At 39.9% G+C, this 20,046-nt stretch overlaps 1 protein-coding gene across 2 annotated transcripts in view; it reads right to left on the bottom strand.

Annotated features, from left to right (window-relative positions):
• TPRG1 (tumor protein p63 regulated 1) overlaps positions 1 to 20,046 on the bottom strand; it is a 171,425-nt gene that overhangs the window by 98,042 nt on the left and 53,337 nt on the right. For both annotated transcript variants that reach the window (XM_043875115.1, XM_043875117.1), the window contains one exon: positions 9,622 to 9,713. In XM_043875115.1, coding sequence (XP_043731050.1) covers positions 9,622 to 9,713 — 92 coding nt within the window. The remainder of the gene's footprint in view (positions 1 to 9,621; positions 9,714 to 20,046) is intronic.

The raw sequence follows: 20,046 nt of genomic DNA, 5'->3' as shown, positions 1-20,046 counted from the left end.
CCAAAACGAAATATATGATCCAGACTCCTTAGTCTGGCCTTTGAAGTTCTTTTCTTTCTGGTTCCTTTCAAGCCTTTCTAGCTTGTTTTTAGTCCTCTGACTCTTCACTGTAATCTGGCCACATTGAGTTGCTTATGGTTCCCTGAGCCTGCCTCAGTTAGCGCACAGATTCCCCTCTTTCCTGGGATGTTCTTTCCCATCCTATCTTTTTGGAAATTTCTCTTCCTCCCTTAATCCTGGTTATCCTCCTGATCTATGTCAACAATACAGACACAGTGAGTTCTGCACTCCCACAAAATTATTTGCCGGATTGTGTATCAGTAAGTATCATACTGTGCTGCATTTCAATTATACATTCTCCTTCCCAAGACTGAGAGTTTCTTGAAGATGGAAATTTTGTCTTACTTATTTCTTTATTTTCATCATTTAGAGCAGTGTTTGACTTATGTAAGGAGCTCAGTAAACACATAAATGCATATATACATGAGTGACTGTTAATAATATAATTATTATCAAAGAAAACTCTTGGGTGGCACATACTATATGGCAAAAAATTAGTGTAAGCATTGTATATATATTAAATGATTGAATTCTTAAATTAATATCCTTCTTTACATACCCACTTTAGAAGTGGTAAAATTGAGGCTCAGAGGATATAAGAGACTTACATACCAAAGTCACATTAATAATAAGTGTTAGAGCTGGGCATTTAGCTACATCAGACTTTATCCCACCTCTTGGCCTTTCCTGACTCCTCCTTAATTGTTTAGCAGTCTTGGAAAAACAAGAACACTTGCAAGTATGTTTGTGACTGCAGTAACTAAATGCCCTCACTGTCCTGTAATTCAGGTTACTCAGGACCATTAGCTTTCTGAATGAGGCTGCCTCTGGAGGAATTTAGAGAGAAAAGCAACGTGTTTAATTAGGTGGTTGTTGATAACCCTGACCCAGGATAAATGGATTCTGGCGACAGAGGTGTTTTTGTTGCTGCCAGAGTCCTGCCACAGGTCATCACCATCTTGATAGATTTGAGGCCCTTTTCAGCCCGAGGGCTTTCACTCAGGGATGGAGAAGTGTCACTGGGCTTTGAGCTGCTTGCAGGTCCAGGGTAATGGAGGCAGTACTCGATGGAGGGACCCCACTAGTGTCAGTGAAGAGTTTCAAGCAGTAGATGTCTCTACCTGAATTCGATTCAAGTCAAGTCCATGGTGGATTCTGAGCCCTACCACATGTCAGACACTGGACTAAGTACTGAGCGGTGGGCAGAGATGGGTTTGGACAAAGGTGAGTCAGAATTAGGCCCTGACTTAAGCAGTGCTTCCCTCAAAATGAACTATATTATGTTGTAGAAGGTGAGCACAGAGAAGGAAGAGAAAATTATTCTCACTGAATCACTGTGGAAAGGTTTTATGGGCATAGTATCCCTGCAGGACAGGAAAGGTCTGAAAGAACAGGAAGGAGAGATAGCATACCAGATAGAGTGAAGTAAGTGAGTCCAATCATGAGGCCAAGGCATAGTGTCAGGAACTTTGGGGGATCAGCAGGCAGTTCCATTTGACTGATAGAATTTATTAAGGGGCATAATAATAAATAAAGCTGGAAGGGGAAATGCAGTCCATGACATGACCTAAGTGAGAGAGCAGAGCACACAGCACTATATCAGGGGATGAACAGGAACTAGTGTAAGGCTCTTAGCCAGTGTAAGATCTTAAAGATGTAACAGAAAGGCATGTAGGCAGGGAGAATCCACTGATGTCCTCAGAGCATGAGCATGAAAGTGATCCAGACTGATGCTTCCCAGAGGTTAATTACAGGAATCAACTGGGAACCCTGTGAAAAGGCAGACTCAGGTTCTGCATGACTGGGGTGGCCCTGAGTGTCAGCATTGCTAACAAATTCCTAAGTACCGCTGCTGCTGTTGGGGTGATGCTAAGACCACACTTTGAGTAGCAAAGTCTGGAAGAGCTGGAAGTATGCAAAAATGAGTGGGGTGGGGTAGGAGATACATTTCAGATTGTGAATTTGCATTTCACATTTATTATTCGTGAATGAAATGTTCAGCAATCCCTAGTTTCACAGTTTGTTTGTTTTTTGTTTTGTTTTGTTTGGCTTTTTTTTTTTTTTTAATTATTAGCAGCAATGCTTTTCATTACAAAAGTAGTTCAGTGCTCCTAATTAGACTGTGACAAGATGAAGCACAACTGACTTTGGCCCAACAGCAGCAGACACCATTCCCTACAGGTATCTGACTTTTTAGTTGATTCTGGGGAAAAGACTAAATAAGATCAAATGGACAGCACAAGGCCAGGAAAGTCTGGAGAGGAAAAGAAGAAAAGGTCTCGATCCTGCCCAGCAAATCTCAGTCCTCCTGCCTGCTAACAACAGACAATCAATAAAGAAACAGGACACAGGCCCAAAGATCACTTAACCAATTTAAACTGTGGTGATGACTGTGTCAGGAGATGGAAAATCACAAAAGGCAGCAAGAACAGAGCAATGAGAAGACAGCCTGGCTGGGAGAGCGGTCCCGTGAAGCCGGGTCCTCCTGTGACCCTTAATAAGTGGTTGCCTTGAGATAGGTCATTTAATCTCTGGGTTTCTTCATCCATAAAATAAAGCCAGTAGTTCCTCCTTGCTTTCTCCTGCAGGTCTGTTTGAGGATCAAATATGAACTCAGGTGTGAAAGTGAACATAGGCACTGCTTTGGGGATCAGTTAACTCACTGGCACCCTAAACCTAAGCAATGGTTCCCGATCTCCTGGGCCTCAACGTTGCTTTGCTCCCAGGATGCCTCACCTTTTATATAAACATACAGCATGGTTATTGCTTCTAGGAGATCATCCTGAATTAAGCAGAAATGCCCTGCACACTTCCACTTACCCCACCAAGCCCGCAAAATAGAGTTGAGTTTATCCATTGAGTTACAATCTGATAAGGGACACACATGGAATCTGAGCACAAAAGCAAAAAAAAAAAAAAAAGAATATTTTTGCAAAAGTCAGAACAGCATAATGCATTGGAGCCCTATTTCTGCTACTTTAGAGCTGTGCTATCCTTCTTTTTAATTTTTTTTATTAAATATAGTTGATATATAATGCTATGTTAGTTTCAGGTATATAGTAATTAGTTATGTATGCATGTGTGTGTGTGTAATGACCTCTAATGGAAAGAGTATAAAAAATTTTATATATATATATATTCCATTATAAGTTATTACAAGATATTGAGTATAGTCCCTGTGCTATCCAGTAGTCTTTGTTGCTTAAATATTTTATATGTACTACTCTTCTGAACTTTGATTTCTTCATCTGCAAACTGGAAGTGATGTTCCTACCTAAGACAATTGCTATGAAGATTGAATTAAATGAAGAGTAATTTTTAAGCTATAATTTACTATATAACTATCACTTACTATTTTTTGTCAAAAACAAATGGAGAATATCGTATATATTTTCATTTCTCTTTCCAACTGTGAAATATTACTCTGGCCTACTGGTAAATATCCCTTACTTGGCACTTCAATTTTAAAAGAAAAATATAAACCTCTACACTTGTGTAGCCATTCACAGTTTAAAAGTAACTGTCTAGTACTTTACAAAAATTACATGATAACTGAGAAGAATATGAGGAAAAACCTAAGAAAAATTCCATTTAGAGATCATCAAAATTATATAAATTATAGCAATATAATGGCAAGCACATAGAAAGCTCTTATCACAAAGTACAATTTAAGTGCTCAATAAATGTTATCTATTAATATTATAGCAATCATTGACAAAAATGCATGGAGAAGAGCTGGAATGATATATACCAAAAATTAACAGTGGCTGTGCTTCTTTCAAGAGCAGAGGATTTCTAATTGATTAAAGACTGTACTAAAACAATTCACTAATTAAAAAAATAATGGAAAGCCCATTCAAGTTCACCCAGCTACACTGACCATAAGCAGCAGAGTCAGGAATCAAGCCCAAGTTTTCTGATTTCAAATTCAGTACTCTTTTTATGACACTAGGCTGCTTCCTTGACTTTACCTCATTTTACTGTCTATCTGTCCAACTTGGGGAGCTGGATTTGACTAAAGCCATGGATAAAAACCTACATGGGTTTCGGGAGAGGTAGGCTATGAAACATGCTGAAAGTATTTTCCACGAAGATGAAGAGCAAGAGTTACTTGATCCCAGCCACTAGAGGCAAGTCCTCTCATTCAGGAATAAGAGGAATAAGAACAACAACCCCACCACTACTTTACACTAATGTGTGTGGAGTGAAGATCCCATCTCTTTCCACCTCCCTAACCACCGCAGTCAAAGACATCTTGAGTACTTTTGACTCAAGAGCCACTTCATTGCCATTGTATCACGCTTTTTGAGACTCCATAGAGTGTCAAGTTGTTCTCTTGGGGCTGGCTTAATGGATCACTTCTAAAAGGGTACACGCTATTTAAAAAGTCCTTTCCCAGAAGGACCAAGAAAGACAGTGCAAGGAGGAGGATAAAGTTAAGACAAACATCATCCTGTCTTTATAGCCATAGAGGCTTATAAAGTTCCTAAACCAGCTGGGCTGAAAACTTGAGTCTCACTTGGAGTCTCCTTGCTTCATGCTGTGCTAGGTCACTTCAGCTGTGTTCAACTCTTTGTGATTCTATGCCCCGTAGCCCACCAGGCTCCTCTGTCCATGGATTCTCCAGGCAAGAATACTGGAGTGGGTTGTCATGCCCTCCTACAGGGGATCTTCCCAACCCAGGGGTCGAACCTATGTCTCTTATGTCTCCTGCACTGGCAGGCGGGTCCTTTATCACTAGCGCCACCTGGAAAGCCCTTCTTAGGGCATTCTTAATGGTCAGCTAACTAGGATCTCTCTGGAGTTGACTGCATCTCTCATTTTCCTTTTGGTCTCCTTTTGGTCTCTCATCCTCCTGTTAGTCTCTACCCAAGTGCCTTCAAACTTTTGTTTTTCCAATTCTGCTGAATGATCCATTTGTATAAATTTAGAACATCACGAAGAAGCTCACCTGAACCAGATTGAGTGATATCCCCCAGAAAATGCCTTGACTGGCTTAATGTTATTTCATGCCCTTATTTCATACATAGATAGACCTTCTGCAACCTTGCAGCCTCTGTCTGGCATTCATCTTTCCTCAGTCACCTGTCCAGACTTCATACATTCATCACTTTAGATGATGCTACTTTAGAGCTGTGCTATTCTTTTTTAATTTTTTTTATTAAATATAGTTGATATATAATGCTATGTTAGTTTCAGGTATATATAATTAGTTATGTATACACATGTGTGTGTGTAATAACATCTAATGGAAAGAGTATAAAATATTTTACATATATATATTCCATTATAAGTTGATGGATGACTCTTTTGCCGAATTGGTAACAGTTTTTGAATACTAGAAGAATATTTTCTGAGCCTTTTTTGTGTTATGGCAATATCATAGCCACGCACACACTTTTAAACTTGCATCATTAGCATATCCTCCACTACTTTCTTAAGTTTAGACAATTAACAAAACAATAAAATCAAACTCTGATCTTTAGAGTTTCCTTCTTTCCATGCTATAATTGCTGCCACCAATTTCAAGCTACCAGCATGACATCACTGAACATGCAGTTGGTGAAAGATAAGCACACTATCATATATTATTTCCACCACACAAATAGAACAGGTGAAAATAACCCCAGGTTTCCCGGGTGCCACTAGTACTAAAGAATCCACCTGCCAATGCAGGAGATGTTAGAGATGTGCGTTTGATCCCTGGGTCAGGAAGATCCCCTGGAGGAGGGCGTGGCAAACCACTTCAGGATTCTTGCCTGGGAAATCCCATGGACAGAGGAGCCTGGTGGGCTACAGTCCATGGGGTCACACAGAGTCAGACTCGACTTAACAACTAAAACTACCACCACCTATACTACTTGGACAGCAAGAAGATCAAACAAGTCCATCCTAAAGGAAATCAACTCTGAATACTCATTGGAAGGACTGATGCTGAAGCTCCAATACTTTGGCCACCTGATTGGAAGAACCAACTCATCGGAAAAGACCCTAATGCTAAGACTGAGGGCAGGAGGAGAAGGGGGAGGCAGAGGATGAGATGGTTGAATGGCATCACCAACCCAGTGGACATGAAATTGAGCAAACTTAGGGATATAGTGAAGGACAGGGAAGCTTGGTGTGCTGTAGGCCATCAGGTCACAAAGAGTTGGACGCGACTTAGCTATTGAACAACAACCACCGACCTACACTACATTAAAAGGGTTTTTACTATTCATGATTCTGAAGATGGAATACTGATTTGACAGCAGACATTCTTTAAATCACTGATGAGCAACCAAGGATTTCTCATCTCCCCAGAAGAAACTGAAAGTTGATGTACACAAAGCCCAGTCATTTTTGTCACATACGAAAAAGTGTTATGCTTGAAAAGAGTCTTGTGTGGTTAGTAAGGTTGGGGAAATCGGTCTATATTACAGCCGCTGAAACTTGTAAGAATGGATGGTCTTATTCCACTAGAAAAACAAGTAGAGGGGACAAGAGTAGCCCCGGGCTCTCGCCTTTCCAGGCCCATGTATTTATACATTTGTTTTGTTCCGTCTTGCTGTTGTTATTTTGGAGGTTTGGTTTTAGTTTGATTATTTTTGCTGTTTGTTTTTTTTTGTTTTTTTTTGTTTTTTTTTTTTTTTGCTGCATTGCAAACGAACAGAAGAGTTAAGTGTGATAAGTCATTCAAAACCTGTACGCATGGCTTTCTTTTGACAAACAGCCTCCTATCTTCTGCTTGAACAGTCACAGTGTCTGGGACCTCATTCATTTAGTCCAGATGCCTAAACTTCTTTACAACTGGCACCTCTTTCCATTACAAGTAGGCAGTCTGATCAAGCTATAAGGATTAACAGGCAAAGGAAAGTAACTGGCAATGTCTTACTCTGGTAGAAATGACTGAAATCAGATCTTCTCTTGAAACTTGCTTTTGATGGAGGGTCATAGGAGAAGTAAAAGAATTTTAACAGAGAGGATGACCAAAAAAGAACACAAAATCACTACCATTTAAAAAGGAAAAATGGGTTTCAATGCACACAGGAAGAAAGCCTGACAGCAAATAAGCAAATGTGACTGCTTGAAATTCTACATGCATGGAATACACACATTATTGTTGTCCTTAACATAAATGGATACCCCAAAATGAAAGCAAAACAGAAAACCAGTTGCTGGAAAGTGCTTACCAACTCTTTGAGCTTCCTATTAGGTTCAGAGCTAGGTACAAAACTTGAGTCTTGGGGGTAAAACTGTTCACATTTATCTGAACACTGCTTGGTTCAGCATCCTAGTTGATATTAAAGCAAGCACACAATTATGGAGTTAAGCCTCAACACAGATCACACAATCAGATTTATTTTTGGTCAGTTGACATCTACAGGCTATTGCTGTCAATCACTAAGCAAAAGCATTCAAACAACGAATAAACCAGGTCAAATAAAATCAAACAAAATAGGCACTATTAAAGAAATGAGAGAAATGAGAAAGTCGCTCAGTCATGTCCGTCTCTTTGTGATCGCAAGGACTATAGAGTCCATGGAATTCTCTAGGCCAGAATACTGGAGTGGGTAGCCTTTCCCTTCTCCAGGGGATCTTCCCAACCCAGGGATCAAACCCAGGTCTCCCACATTGTAGGCGGATTCTTTACCAGCTGAGCCACCAGGGAAGCCTATTAAAGAAATAACTGATACTATTATTAATATGTGAGAGTTCACACAAACATCCACCACTGAATTTGAAAGACCACATTTGTGTATCCTTTCTTATAAATGAGATACTTTGTAGAAATGAATTAGTTAAGTGTTTACCTCTGATGTAACCTTCAGAATTGAAGTAGACATCTATCCTAATCAAGGCAGGCTTTTCATTTGCACAAGTCATACTCTACCCTGCAAATGAGAGGTGGAGAGTGGAAAATAGTGATGATAGAGATGGAAATGGATAGATAGAAATAAAAGTAGAGGCTACAAACAACAGCAAAAACTAACTATTGGCTTACCAATAGTACTTGTGAACAGAGAAAGGACACTGATATGCATTGAAAAGTCATATGTGTTGGGAACTTTGCTAAGAATTTTACGTTATCTCATTTAGTCATCCTAACACCTCATCAAGTATATATCATTATCTCTAATTTATATATTAAGACACAAATGCTCAGAAATTGTCAGGTTGGTTTTCAAAATTCATTTTAACTCAAATATTGGACCCCATTTGAAACAATGATATCATGTGGTGGTCAGACAGATGGAAACAAGTTATTTGGGTCTGCATTTCACTGATTTATTCTGCTTGCCTGGATGATTAAACATTCCAGAGTTGCCCTCCTAAAACTTAATCAAAGAATATGTCCCACTCAGAGGTGAAAGACTAAATGATTTTTCACTCAAGTTATAGGAGTTACTGAACTTTTCTGCTGATACCTCTGGAGACCAGAGGTTACCAAGAAAACTTACTGAACCAATTAGGTATCTGAAATGGAGTTCTAACTGCATTCTCCTCTTAATATTATGGATTCTGCAGAAGAAAAGACATGCCTCTTACCCTTATTATGTGTATATTTTACCTATTATTGTAAAGACCATGACTTTCCTAATATTTGCCTGGTGGGTAAAGTAAAGGTCACATAGACACTAGAATTTTGGGGAGGACAGAAAGGTCAACATCTCCATGGTGTCTTTTGCAATGAAAACCCCTGTAGCTAAGATTAAAACTTGAGAGTGAATAGAGTAGTCAAAAAAGTGACAAGGACTTAAGTGTTAGATTTGGTTTTTATCCTAACTCTGAACAAGTCGCCTGTCTTTTTTTGGCAGTGGTGAGGAAGGGGTTATATTTGTTTATTTTTAAATGTTTATTTTATGTTGGAGTATAGCTGATTAACAATGTTGTGTTAGTTTCGGGAGTACAGCAGAGCGACTCAGTTACATATATACATGTATGTTCTTTTTCAGCTTCTTTTCTCCTCATTTAGGTTATTATAGGGTGTTGAGCAGAATCCCCTATGCTATACAGTAGGTCCTTGTTGGTTATCTATTTTAATATGGTAGTGTGTACACGCCAATCCCAATCTCCCAGTCTACCCCTTTCTACCAGGTGGCCTGTCTTTATCCTACATGATTTTTCCTAGTTTTTTGCTCAAAATTCACATTGTATATGTTGACCTCACCCATCCTCTTTCCCAACCCTCCTTTCTGCTGTATCCAGAGTGGGATGGTGAGTAGCCTGGTATGATTGGTGAAAGAGTTCTTACAAGAGACAGAGATTTTTGGAACAAGAGAGCTCAGTTAGGAGGCTAATGCAATTGTTCTTGTGAGAAATGGTCAGGCCCTGAGTTAAGGTAATTGCAGTGATGGTTGAGAGAAGCAAGTAGTCTGGAAAACAGCTGTAGGAGTCAAACTTGGTCATAACATCAGCCATGGGGCACCACAAGACTTTACTCTCCAACAGGAGAGTAACTGATGATCTCTCTGTAACCAGAAGAAATTCTTCCAGAAATTCTGGCCATCTTCTATTCTATTATGGTGTTGTCAAACAAAAGGCTAGATTTCCATTGCCCTTCACTTAGTCATAATTACTCACTCTGTCAAGAGCCAGAAGCCTTGAATTGTCTCTCCAGAAGTCTTGGTAATATGGCCTTTCAAGTCTTCCATGGCAGTCTCAATGACCCCTGGCTGAGTAGGAAGAAGAAAATACCTAGTTTAGAGAAGACTGAGTCCCCTTCATGCTTACAATTAGTTACTATATCCCAGCAACTCCTCCAGAAAGTTGACCAGAAAAGATAGTTCTTGGAGTAACCTGTTGGTTGTTGGCACTGCCTGCCAGAGAGCTTAGTCTTGAATTCTGGTATTTACTAAGCTGCTCTCCTTGCATGGGACAAAAGTGATCCAGGTCCTAATAAGACTTTCATAATCTTACTTTCACTTGTTCAAAGAAATTAAGATCACTGTTTTCAGAGGGCCAGTTTTTCTGATAAACAAATATGTTTAGAATGAAATTCAATGCACTTAGCAGTATGTTTTTGTTTTTTTTTTAAATCAAGCCTTTCTCAACCCACTCCAGTACCTTTGCCTGGAAAATCCCATGGACGGAGAAGCCTGGTAGGCTATAGTCCATGGGGTCGCAAAGAGCTGGACACGACTGAGCGACTTCACTTTCTTTCTTTCACTTTTCTTTCTTCAAACAGTACATGGCAGTAAAATATAAAGGAAAAACCTTTCAATGTTCTGACTATAGTTCTGGTTCTGAGAAATGAACTTTTTTGTCTCCTTACCTCTCTTTCTTCACCATTCTCCAAGCAGGTATTCCTACTATGAGCCTTCCACTAGTTTAAAAATCGATTGACATTCCTTAACAAGAAATTCACTTTCCTAGTGGCTGAGCAGTAAAGAAGCCTCCTGCTAATGCAGGAGACATAGATTCAATCCCTGGGTCCAGAAGATCCCCTGGAGAAGGAAATGGCAACCCACTGGAGTATTCTTGCCTGGGAAATTCCATGGACAGAGGACCTTTGGTTGGCGAGAGGGTGGGGGGAGGGGAGGCACTGTAATCTATGGAGTCATAAAGAGTTGGACACAGCTAGTGACTAAAAAACAAGAAATTCATAGACGCTTGAGCTTAGTGATTCTTAAACTTCAGTGCACATGAGAATCACCTAAAATGTGTTTTTAAAACACAGATTTCTGGGCACTGTCCCCAGAGTTTCTGATTCAGTAGTTCCAAGGTGGGCCTGAGAATTTTCATTCCTATCAAGTTCCTGGGTGATGATATCGGTGTGGGACTCTACTGTAAGAACAATTGTTCTCTAGGCAGGCACTCTCAGCCTTTGTTACTCATCAGAATCACCAAGGGAGCTTTGGGAAATTCTAATGCCGAGGCTGTACACAAAGCCAATTATGTCAGATACTCAGTGGGTAGGATTCGCATAACAGTACATCAGGATTTTTAAAAGCATCTTGGGTAACTCCAGTGTATAGAACCACTACAGCTCAGGGCTCATCAATTATAAGCCATTTCTTTTTATAGGTGTGGTAACAGGGGTCTGCGTATGGAAGTAACTTGTCAAGTTCCCTCAGCTAAGATGTGACTGACACAAGACAGGAAACCTAGACATTCCACCTCCAGGTATATGACACAGTGCTGATCTCACGCCCAACCCTGGAACAAGTATGTTACAAGCTCTCGTATAGTCTCTATGTAATAGGGATTTATACTAAACACCTAATCTTCCATAAATATTAGCATTCCTAATTCTCCTAGTTTGAGACCTTTCCTAAAAGGAAACAGGGACACTAGCCTGGCCAAGACCCATTCAAATATATTTTTCTCCCAGAGGTGAGTGGGTTGTAGGATTTGGGGTTGCTTATTTTCTCAGTCTTTGATAAAAGGCTTTGAAAAATGTTGACCATAGAGTCCATTGGTTAAGAAACATGAGTCCACATGTAAAATATAGGAAAAGAAGTAAAGAATCCGCCTGCAATATGGGAGACCTGGGTTCGATCCCTGGATTGGGAAGATCCCCTGGAGAAGAGAAAGGCTACCCACTCCAGTATTCTGGCCTGGAAAATTCCATGGACTGTATAGTCCATGGGGTCGCAAAGAGTCAGACACAACTGAGCAACTTTCACTTTCACACTTTCACTTTTCCCCCTCCCAATTCATTCCACACAGTCCAAGTCATCCTGGAAATGGACAGGACAACTACTCAGAGTTGGGTGACCTGGGTTCATAGTCCAGATCTGTCATGAATAAATCCTTTGACCTCTAGACAATGATTTACTGTCCTTGGCCTCCATTTCTTTATCTATAAGACAAATGAGTAGACTGAACCAAAGCTTTCCAAGCCAAGCTGATGATCAAAACCTCCTGGAAATCTTTAAGAAAATATAATCACAACCTTTACACTGAGAGATTCTGATTTCTCAATTTTAACAAGTTTCCTGTTGAATTGGACAGTCAGCCAGTAGACTGAATGATTTCTGACTCTTTGTTATCCTCTACTGCTGGTTGAAGGGCTGTCAGAAAGCTAATACAGCACCCCAGACCTGCTGAACCTGATATGTTATGAAATCAATAAGTTCTGGGACATTCATTAAATATGCTTTGTGCTCCCATTGACACAGGAGGTTGTATCAACATCACTGATCCAGTCCCTGGTGGCTCAGACGGTAAAGAATCTGCCTGCAACAAGGGAGACCTGGGTTCAATCCCTGGGTTGGGAAGATCCCCTGGAGGAGGGTATGGCAACCCACTCCAGTCTTCTTGCCTGGAGAATCTCCATGGACAGAGGATCCTGGCGGGCTACAGTCCATGGGGTTGCAAAGAATCAGACATGACAGAGTGACTCAGCACAGCACAGCAGGTAGGACCGGTCTATGCTTCATGGAAATCTCCTGGGATTCTGCGACAATTCTCTCATCACTCATCCTCAGCTCTCCATGATGCAGCCTGACTCTACCAGGCTCAATGGTCAAAGTTCTCTGAAAAATGATACTTTCTTTGATGATTCATCATCGCTATTTTTCCTGTCTCTCTTCCTGTATCCGTGTAATTTCTTCTTCAAGCTAATATAACTTGGTAGTGAAACTAATACCTTTCAGAAGAAAAAAAAAATTAAAAGTAGAGTTGGAGAATAATGAAATAATCCTGAAATAAGCATTTTGTTGAATGCTTTTATACCAGGCACTTTGCCAAAAATATGTAAAGACAAATAAAAGAATGTAGAATTTTTCAAAACTTAACTTGTCTTTTCTATGAAAGGCAATCAGCAAAATCTATCAAAATGATCTATCCTTTGATCCACACATTCCATTTCTGTGAAGTTATACTACTGACACTCTTGCATATGTACAAAATGACATATGCATAATTTCCTCTGCAGCCTGGTTTGTGGATAGCAAAACTTGGAAACCATGCAAAAGTCTATCCATAAAAGACTTGTTAGGTATATCATAGGGCACACACATGCAATGAAATATGACAAATATGTAAAAAATGAATAAACATACTATGAAGCAAGGGCAAATATGTCATCATTTGTGTAAAAAGGAGGAGAATGGATAAGAATAAGTATTTTTGTTTGTTCGTACACACCTGAAGTCACTCTAGAAGGATACATAGAAAATGTTAACAGGTAGTCCCTATGGGTAGGGAAGAAACTTGATGGTGGACACAGTGTATACAGGTGGTGTTTTACTATGCATCCTTGTGTGGATGCTCAATTCTTTTCTACCCCATGGACTGCGGTCCACCAGGCTCCTCTGTCCATGAGATTTCCCTGACAAGAATACTGGAGTGGGTTGCCATTTCCTACTCCAGAGGATCTTCCCGACCCAGGGATTGAATCCGCATCCTCCTGTACTGAGCCTCCTGCATTGCGGCTGGATTCTCTACTGCTGAGCCACTGGGGAAGCCCATTGTTTTACTATACACCTTTGCAAAAGTTAAAGGTTAAAAGTAAAGTGTATTCTTTAGAGAACAGTTTGGAAATCTCTGAAGTCCTATCCGGGTACTCATTGCCTGAGTTCTCACCTTCAGCAGAAACATCGATCACGCCTTTATGGAACAGTTATGCATCATGTCCTGAGAAAGTACTTTACTCTTCTCCATTTGTTACTATTGGTTACTATGATACATTAACTTCAGTCATTTACTGTCAAAAATACAATAAAGTGTGTGAACCTTTTGACTTGTGTCCAGGACAAGGTTTTTAAATCTCAGCCTTTCTGGTTGCTATGAGACCCTCCTCAAGTCACCTTGTCATTCCACAATTCAGTCTACATGCATTTGTTAGATAGATGAGATACCATTAACTGTAACAGAGCTGTTTTGGAATGCCAAAAACATTGATAACACTGTGGAATAAAAGACTCTGTTACCATTCTTCTTGTTCATACTATATAGAAGGGAAACCTTTGTACCAGAATCAGGGGATCAGATGATTACTGCGGTAGAACAATTAGCTCTGAGACTCCTTGTAGCCTGAGACTCAAAGGAAAGTTTATTGGAAAGATATGTACTCATCATCTGATCAAAGAAAGCTTAGTTAGAGAGTACACATGCATTCCTAATTCTAAATTTTAAGAAAAAAATCATTAGGGGATCCTTATTTTTAAGTCACTACATGACACAATGAGCAATAGCTTCTCTGATGTCTAGCCCTAAATAGTTTTCAGTCAAAACAAACGTACTGAGGAAAGTTCAAGGACATAAATATTTGTTGTGGTTGAACTTATTTTATTTTGGAGTATAGCTGATTAACAGTGTTGCGATAGTTTCAGGTACACAGCAGAGTGACTCAACCATACATATAAAAGACATATGTATTTGCCTGCTTGAATTTCCTTGAGCTAGACTAGCCTGGGAGCCAATTGTCACACAAACAACATTTATGTCGCTATTAACATTTTCCCTTGTAATGGATTCTTTAGCCAGACAGTGAGAAGAAAGGACAGAGTAGAAAAGAGTGCTCCTAAGGACTTCGACACAGTCAGCTCTCTCTTGCCGGTATCAACATCCTCAAAAAGGGTTTCCTTTGTGGTAAATTCATAAGGTAAGAAAATCAGTTCTGAATTGGACCTGATTCATAAAGCTCAGGCAAATTTGTCTCTCTCTGAAAATGAAAGAAATACTTCTTATCTCATAATTGTTAAGGATCTATGCTCAGATAGAAACATCAACTTTTATTACCATCTTCAAAGCATTTCAGTGTAAGGAGGGAAATCCAGAAACCTTCTGCCCAGTGAGATATATAATTTCTAAGCCAGAAGGAAGCTCACACAGACAATAACAATACAACTAATATATTTAGTTGTTCCCAGTACAAGAGCAAGACACGGGGAAGCCTATAGTAAGAGAGGAGGGAAAAGGAGAGTATGAAAGCCAAATTAGTGTCATGAAGGCAATGACATCTTGCCACACAATGGGAAGTCCCAAACCTGCTTATTAAAGACTCGTTGCTCACAATAGAACACAGACTATAAAAAGGCCATGGGGAACCATTAATTAAATATTAAAAGATCAAATAGTTTTAGTCCCATTAGTTTGTATGTAATTTACATTCTCAAGTATAAATTTAGAGATAATTCCCCATCTCTAATCGCTTTCAACTTTCTGATAAGGTATCTGCAAATATAGAGTCCTACAGGGAGTTTAAATATATCTTTCCCCATGCAGATCAAGTATTGTTCCTTTCATAAGAAGTTGCTTTTGAATATCACTCTCCACAACTAAAGTGATTATCATAATATACCTCAAGTTATTAGCCTTGAGGGGTACTTTTGTTGAGAGAAGGCAGTAGGCCATTTTTAGACATGTCTAACCAACAATAGCAAATGAACAAAAATAGGAGGAAAAGGTTATCCAAGCAGACTGATACCAACTGGTTCAGGCCCTCATTACGTGACTCCTCATTCATTGTCCAAGGTCAGAGGCAGTGGATAGCTGGCATGAAGTGCCAGGAATCCTGGGTTCCAGGCCTGCCATGGTCCCTAAGTTGCCAAAGAAGAGAAGTCACATCAGATTTGTGTGTCCTAGGGGTAGGATTAGATATTCTCTGAGGTCCTTCCTGGCTTGAAGCAAGAATGTCGCTAAGCCGTATCAGAAGGGCAAAGTTGCAATAAATAAACACTTGTCTGGAAGATTGAGTAAAGAAAGCAACAACACAGAGTGACCCATAAAATAACATAAGAGGTTTAAGGGACCAGATTAACTTGTTTTATGACCATATATTCAGAGATGTGATCTAATGAACAATGTTATGATGCTAAAATGTCTCTTGTTTGCCCTGCTGCTGCTGCTGCTAAATTGCTTCTGTCATGTCCAACTCTGTGCGACCCCATAGATGGCAGCCCACCAGACTCCCCTGTCCCTGGGGTTATCCAGCCAAGAACACTGGAGTGGGTCGCCATTTCCTTCTCCAGTGCATGAAAGTGAAAAGTGAAAGTGAAGTCGCTCAGTCATGTCCGACTCTTCGTGACCCCATGGACTGCAGCCTACCAGGCTCCTCTGTCCATGGGATTCTCCAGGCAAGAGTACTGGAGTGGGGTGCCATTGCCTTCTCTGCTTGTTTGCCCTAAATTGTCTTTTATTTCCATATCCAAATTGAAACTCATATAATTGATCCTCTCTCTTCTTATAGCATTAGGTGTCCATACCTGGCAGCTAAGAAACTGAGTCCATCTGCCTCAGTGAGCCAAGGAATAACTTTCCCTTCCAAGTTAAAAGATATGAACAAACAGCAGCCTAAGTATTCAGCAAAACTTAAATAAATTGTACTACATTTCCATGATACTTCTCTGGTGGCTTAAATGGTAAAGGATTTGCCTGCAGTGCAGGCTATCTGGGTTCAATCCCTGGGTTGGGAAGATCCCCTCGAGAAGGGAATGACTACCCATGCTAGTATTCTTGCCTAGAGAATCCCCAGGATAAAGGAGCCTGGTAGGCTACACTCCATGGGGCTGCAAAGCGTAAGACATAACTCAGCAACTGAGCACACACAACAGATGTAACCCTATATTTTGCACAATAAAATGTGCATGTAAGACAAAAGTAAGAAAGGATATTCACCAAAATGTATAAAAGCATATTTACATATTTTTGTTAACTTTGAGCTGTGGAATTATAAACCACTTCCAGTGAAATCACTTTAAAACCTTATGATAAAATGCAAGGCCAAGGAATTTTTCTACTCAGTCTTACCGCTCTTTTGCATTTGCAACATAGCCTTAAAATTCTCACACTGTAATAAATTGATTTCTTTTAAGTCACTGCATGGGATCAAGAAGTATGAATGGGAATTGGGAGACATCAACTCTAAACCCAACTTTGGAACTTAGCTTCTTGGGCAGGTCAGTGTGCACTAAGCGTTAGGACTTCAGGTGAGCTTCTGCCCTTCTCTGGGTCTTAGTTGCCACTAAAAATGAGAGTGGTGACTAGCAACTTGGTGTTCAAAGTGTGATCTGTGGACAGAAAGCATGAGTATTTCCATAGAATGCATATAAATGCAGAATCTAAGGCCTCATCCCAGACCTACTGAATCAGACCAATATTCTAACAAGCTTTCCAGGTAATCTGTTTGCATGGAAAAGCTGAGAAGCACTGCACCAGATCATCACTGGACTAGATCTCTTCTCAGCTCCAAGAAGTGATACCTTGTGATGTGATGAATGTTTCATAGGTCTGAGTCATTCACAGTCCTGGTCTGATTTAATTATCCCTTGAGAAAATGAGTTAGCTTCCTTCATTTAAATCTCTTTGTTGCTACAGACCCTGTATGTCTACAATTATATCTTACTTTAGAGGTCATGGTGAGGTCATGGGCATCTTAATGCCATTTCTTATTACCACTTACAGAAATGTGAATGCCAAATTAACCAAAAAAATTAAAAAAAGAGGAAGAAAGTGTTTAGAATAGCAAGAGATGCTGTTTCTGAAATGTTAATAGATGTGTCTCACACTGTACTAAGAACACTTTAAGAAGTAGCTTATTTAAACTCTCGGATAAAACTGACATTTTATCCATACTTTGAAGAGAAGAAATTCATGTATACATATACAGCACACACACACACACGTCTCCTCCCATTTCCTCAGCTACCACCACATCAGCAGATCTGTGGTTTACAAGGTAGTAAAACCAGATTGTTCCGTTATTTATTCGAACTAATATTTATCATTGTTTCTGTCGAACCAACAATCTCATTTTCATTATCCTAGAATGCATTAAAGCACAGTCATTATACTCATGTGCTAAAAAAAAAAAAAATCTTCATATTTTATCTCTTAGTCTGAAGGAAAGTAAATGCTGACTGCCTTGGGACTGTAGCCCTCACCATTACCTCCTAAAGAGTCCTCGTGTCTACTTCAGACTCACTGACAAAGTTAGAAGGTTTTCCTTTCCAAGCTCTTGAGAACTTAAAGTTGTTTTCTATACACCTGGTGGAAAAGATGTTCTTCACAAGAATCAGAGTCAGTGATAGAAAACCTTTACTAATACATCCTAAGTTCAATTGTACTTTATGGTAGAAAGACCACCAGACTTAGAAGATAAAGAGAGTCTAGCTGCAGCTCTTACACTAATATCATATGACTTAGTCACTTAACTCCTCTGAAGCTTCAATGCATTTACTCCTAAAACAAGACTGGTAAGCCTTTCTCTGCCTACCTCACAGTGCTGCTCCAGGGGACTGTCTCTCATAAGCTACACAGAGCCACACAAATCAAAGCATCATGTAAACAAATAAATAAAAGCTCAGTTGTAACTTTATGAGAATTTACAGAATCCTTGTAAACCACAGATCTGTGTCAATTTAGCTAAGCCGTAATTACATTTTCTAGAATTCCATTTCTTATCTGCTTCCAAATTAGTGTTGGCCACAACAGACATTTGTGTCAGACTTGAAAGGCAGAAGTGAAACATCAGTCGTGTTCTTGCTGAAGATCAGGGCAGACCAATCAGACCCCATTGTTCAGAGCTGCTGATCTCTTGTTTTCCTGATGGCATGAAAGGGGGTGGGGGAAGCCCCTGGACCTATAGCTTCTTTTGTTACAGTCAGACTTCCTCCCTCAGATCCCCCTTCCCTGAACTGAGTAAGTGTGCAGCTCACTCAGTGGAGAACACTGGCTTTTCCTGAAAATGACTCACATCTTCAAGTCCATACCTGGTGGGAGACCAACACAGGTTCCATTTTTCTGTGGTGAGTGCTGCTGGATCAAAAGGAATTCTAATTCGTCCATGTAGGTTCCCCTGTTCCCTAGTTCTACTACACAACGGCCAGTTGGTTGATGTATAACACCTCCAGACCCATCAACAGATGCAAAGACAACAGTTTTGCATAGATTTCTCAGGCAGCTCTCTTAATTGTACTAGCTTCCAATGATACATCTCTTATTCTGTATCATTCATCACTGCTCTTCTCTCATCTAACCCTGATAGATACATCATCATTATCAAAAAAAATGGACATTCTAAGGGATGCTTTAATTTTTATCCCAGATATATCTTACAACTAAACTTTACATATTCAAAAAAGTTAACATGCTTTGGAAAATAAGCCATTTGCTTTACATATGCAAAAACACACAAACACACACATAATAAGGAACATGCCAGCACTTTGCACATATGAGTCACTGGATATAGCTAAGACTCACTGAATATGGGTAATGTGGATATATGTTTTCAAACACACACACACAGAGTCTCTTTAGTTACAACTTTATCTTAACCAAAGATTAACTTTAAAAGCTAGAAAATCCAAGTTCATTAATTAAAACATTATAAATAGCCTCAAACTCTTAGCCACCACTTATTTAGGCGGTTGAGTTGAAAAAAAAAGTCAGTAAAGAGATGCTCCATGTAAGCATGAAAATTCAGGTGGTCTCTGCCACCACAGTGTACAATCCACAGTTTAGCCTCCAATTGTTTATAGCCTATGAGCTCACTGCTAGTGTGCTGACAAAAAAGTTAAAGGATTGGTAAAGCAGATCTGCACATGGTGATTGCAGCCATGAAATTGAAAGACTCTTGAGAGTCCCTTGGACTACAAGGAGATCCAACCAGTCCATCCTAAAGGAGATCAGTCCTGGCATTGGAAGGACTGATGTTGAAACTGAAACTCCAGTACTTTGGCCACTTTATGTGAAGAGTTGACTCATTGGAAAAGACCCTGATGCTGGGAGGGATTGGGGGCAGGAGGAGAAGGGGACGACAGAGGATGAGATGGCTGGATGGCATCACCAACTTGATGGACATGAGTTTGGGTAAACTCTGGGAGTTGGTGATGGACAGGGAGGCCTGGCGTGCTGCGATTCATGGGGTCGCAAAGAGTCAGAAACGATTGAGCGACTGAACTGAACTGAACTGAAAGCAGATCTATAAACAGGAAGGAGAATTCAAGACAGAGGAAGGTACTAGAAACCAAGGATGTTTCTACTTGATCCAAATGTGAGAAGTCTGAAATATTTTTAACATTTGGATATGTAAACACCACCCTCATTATGCACCCA

The sequence above is a fragment of the Cervus elaphus genome, chromosome 19 (genome assembly GCF_910594005.1).
Source record: "Cervus elaphus chromosome 19, mCerEla1.1, whole genome shotgun sequence".
Taxonomy (NCBI): Eukaryota; Metazoa; Chordata; class Mammalia; order Artiodactyla; family Cervidae; genus Cervus; species Cervus elaphus.
Note: the sequence above shows the minus strand (reverse complement) of the source record. Positions and strands in the feature narration are given on the sequence as shown.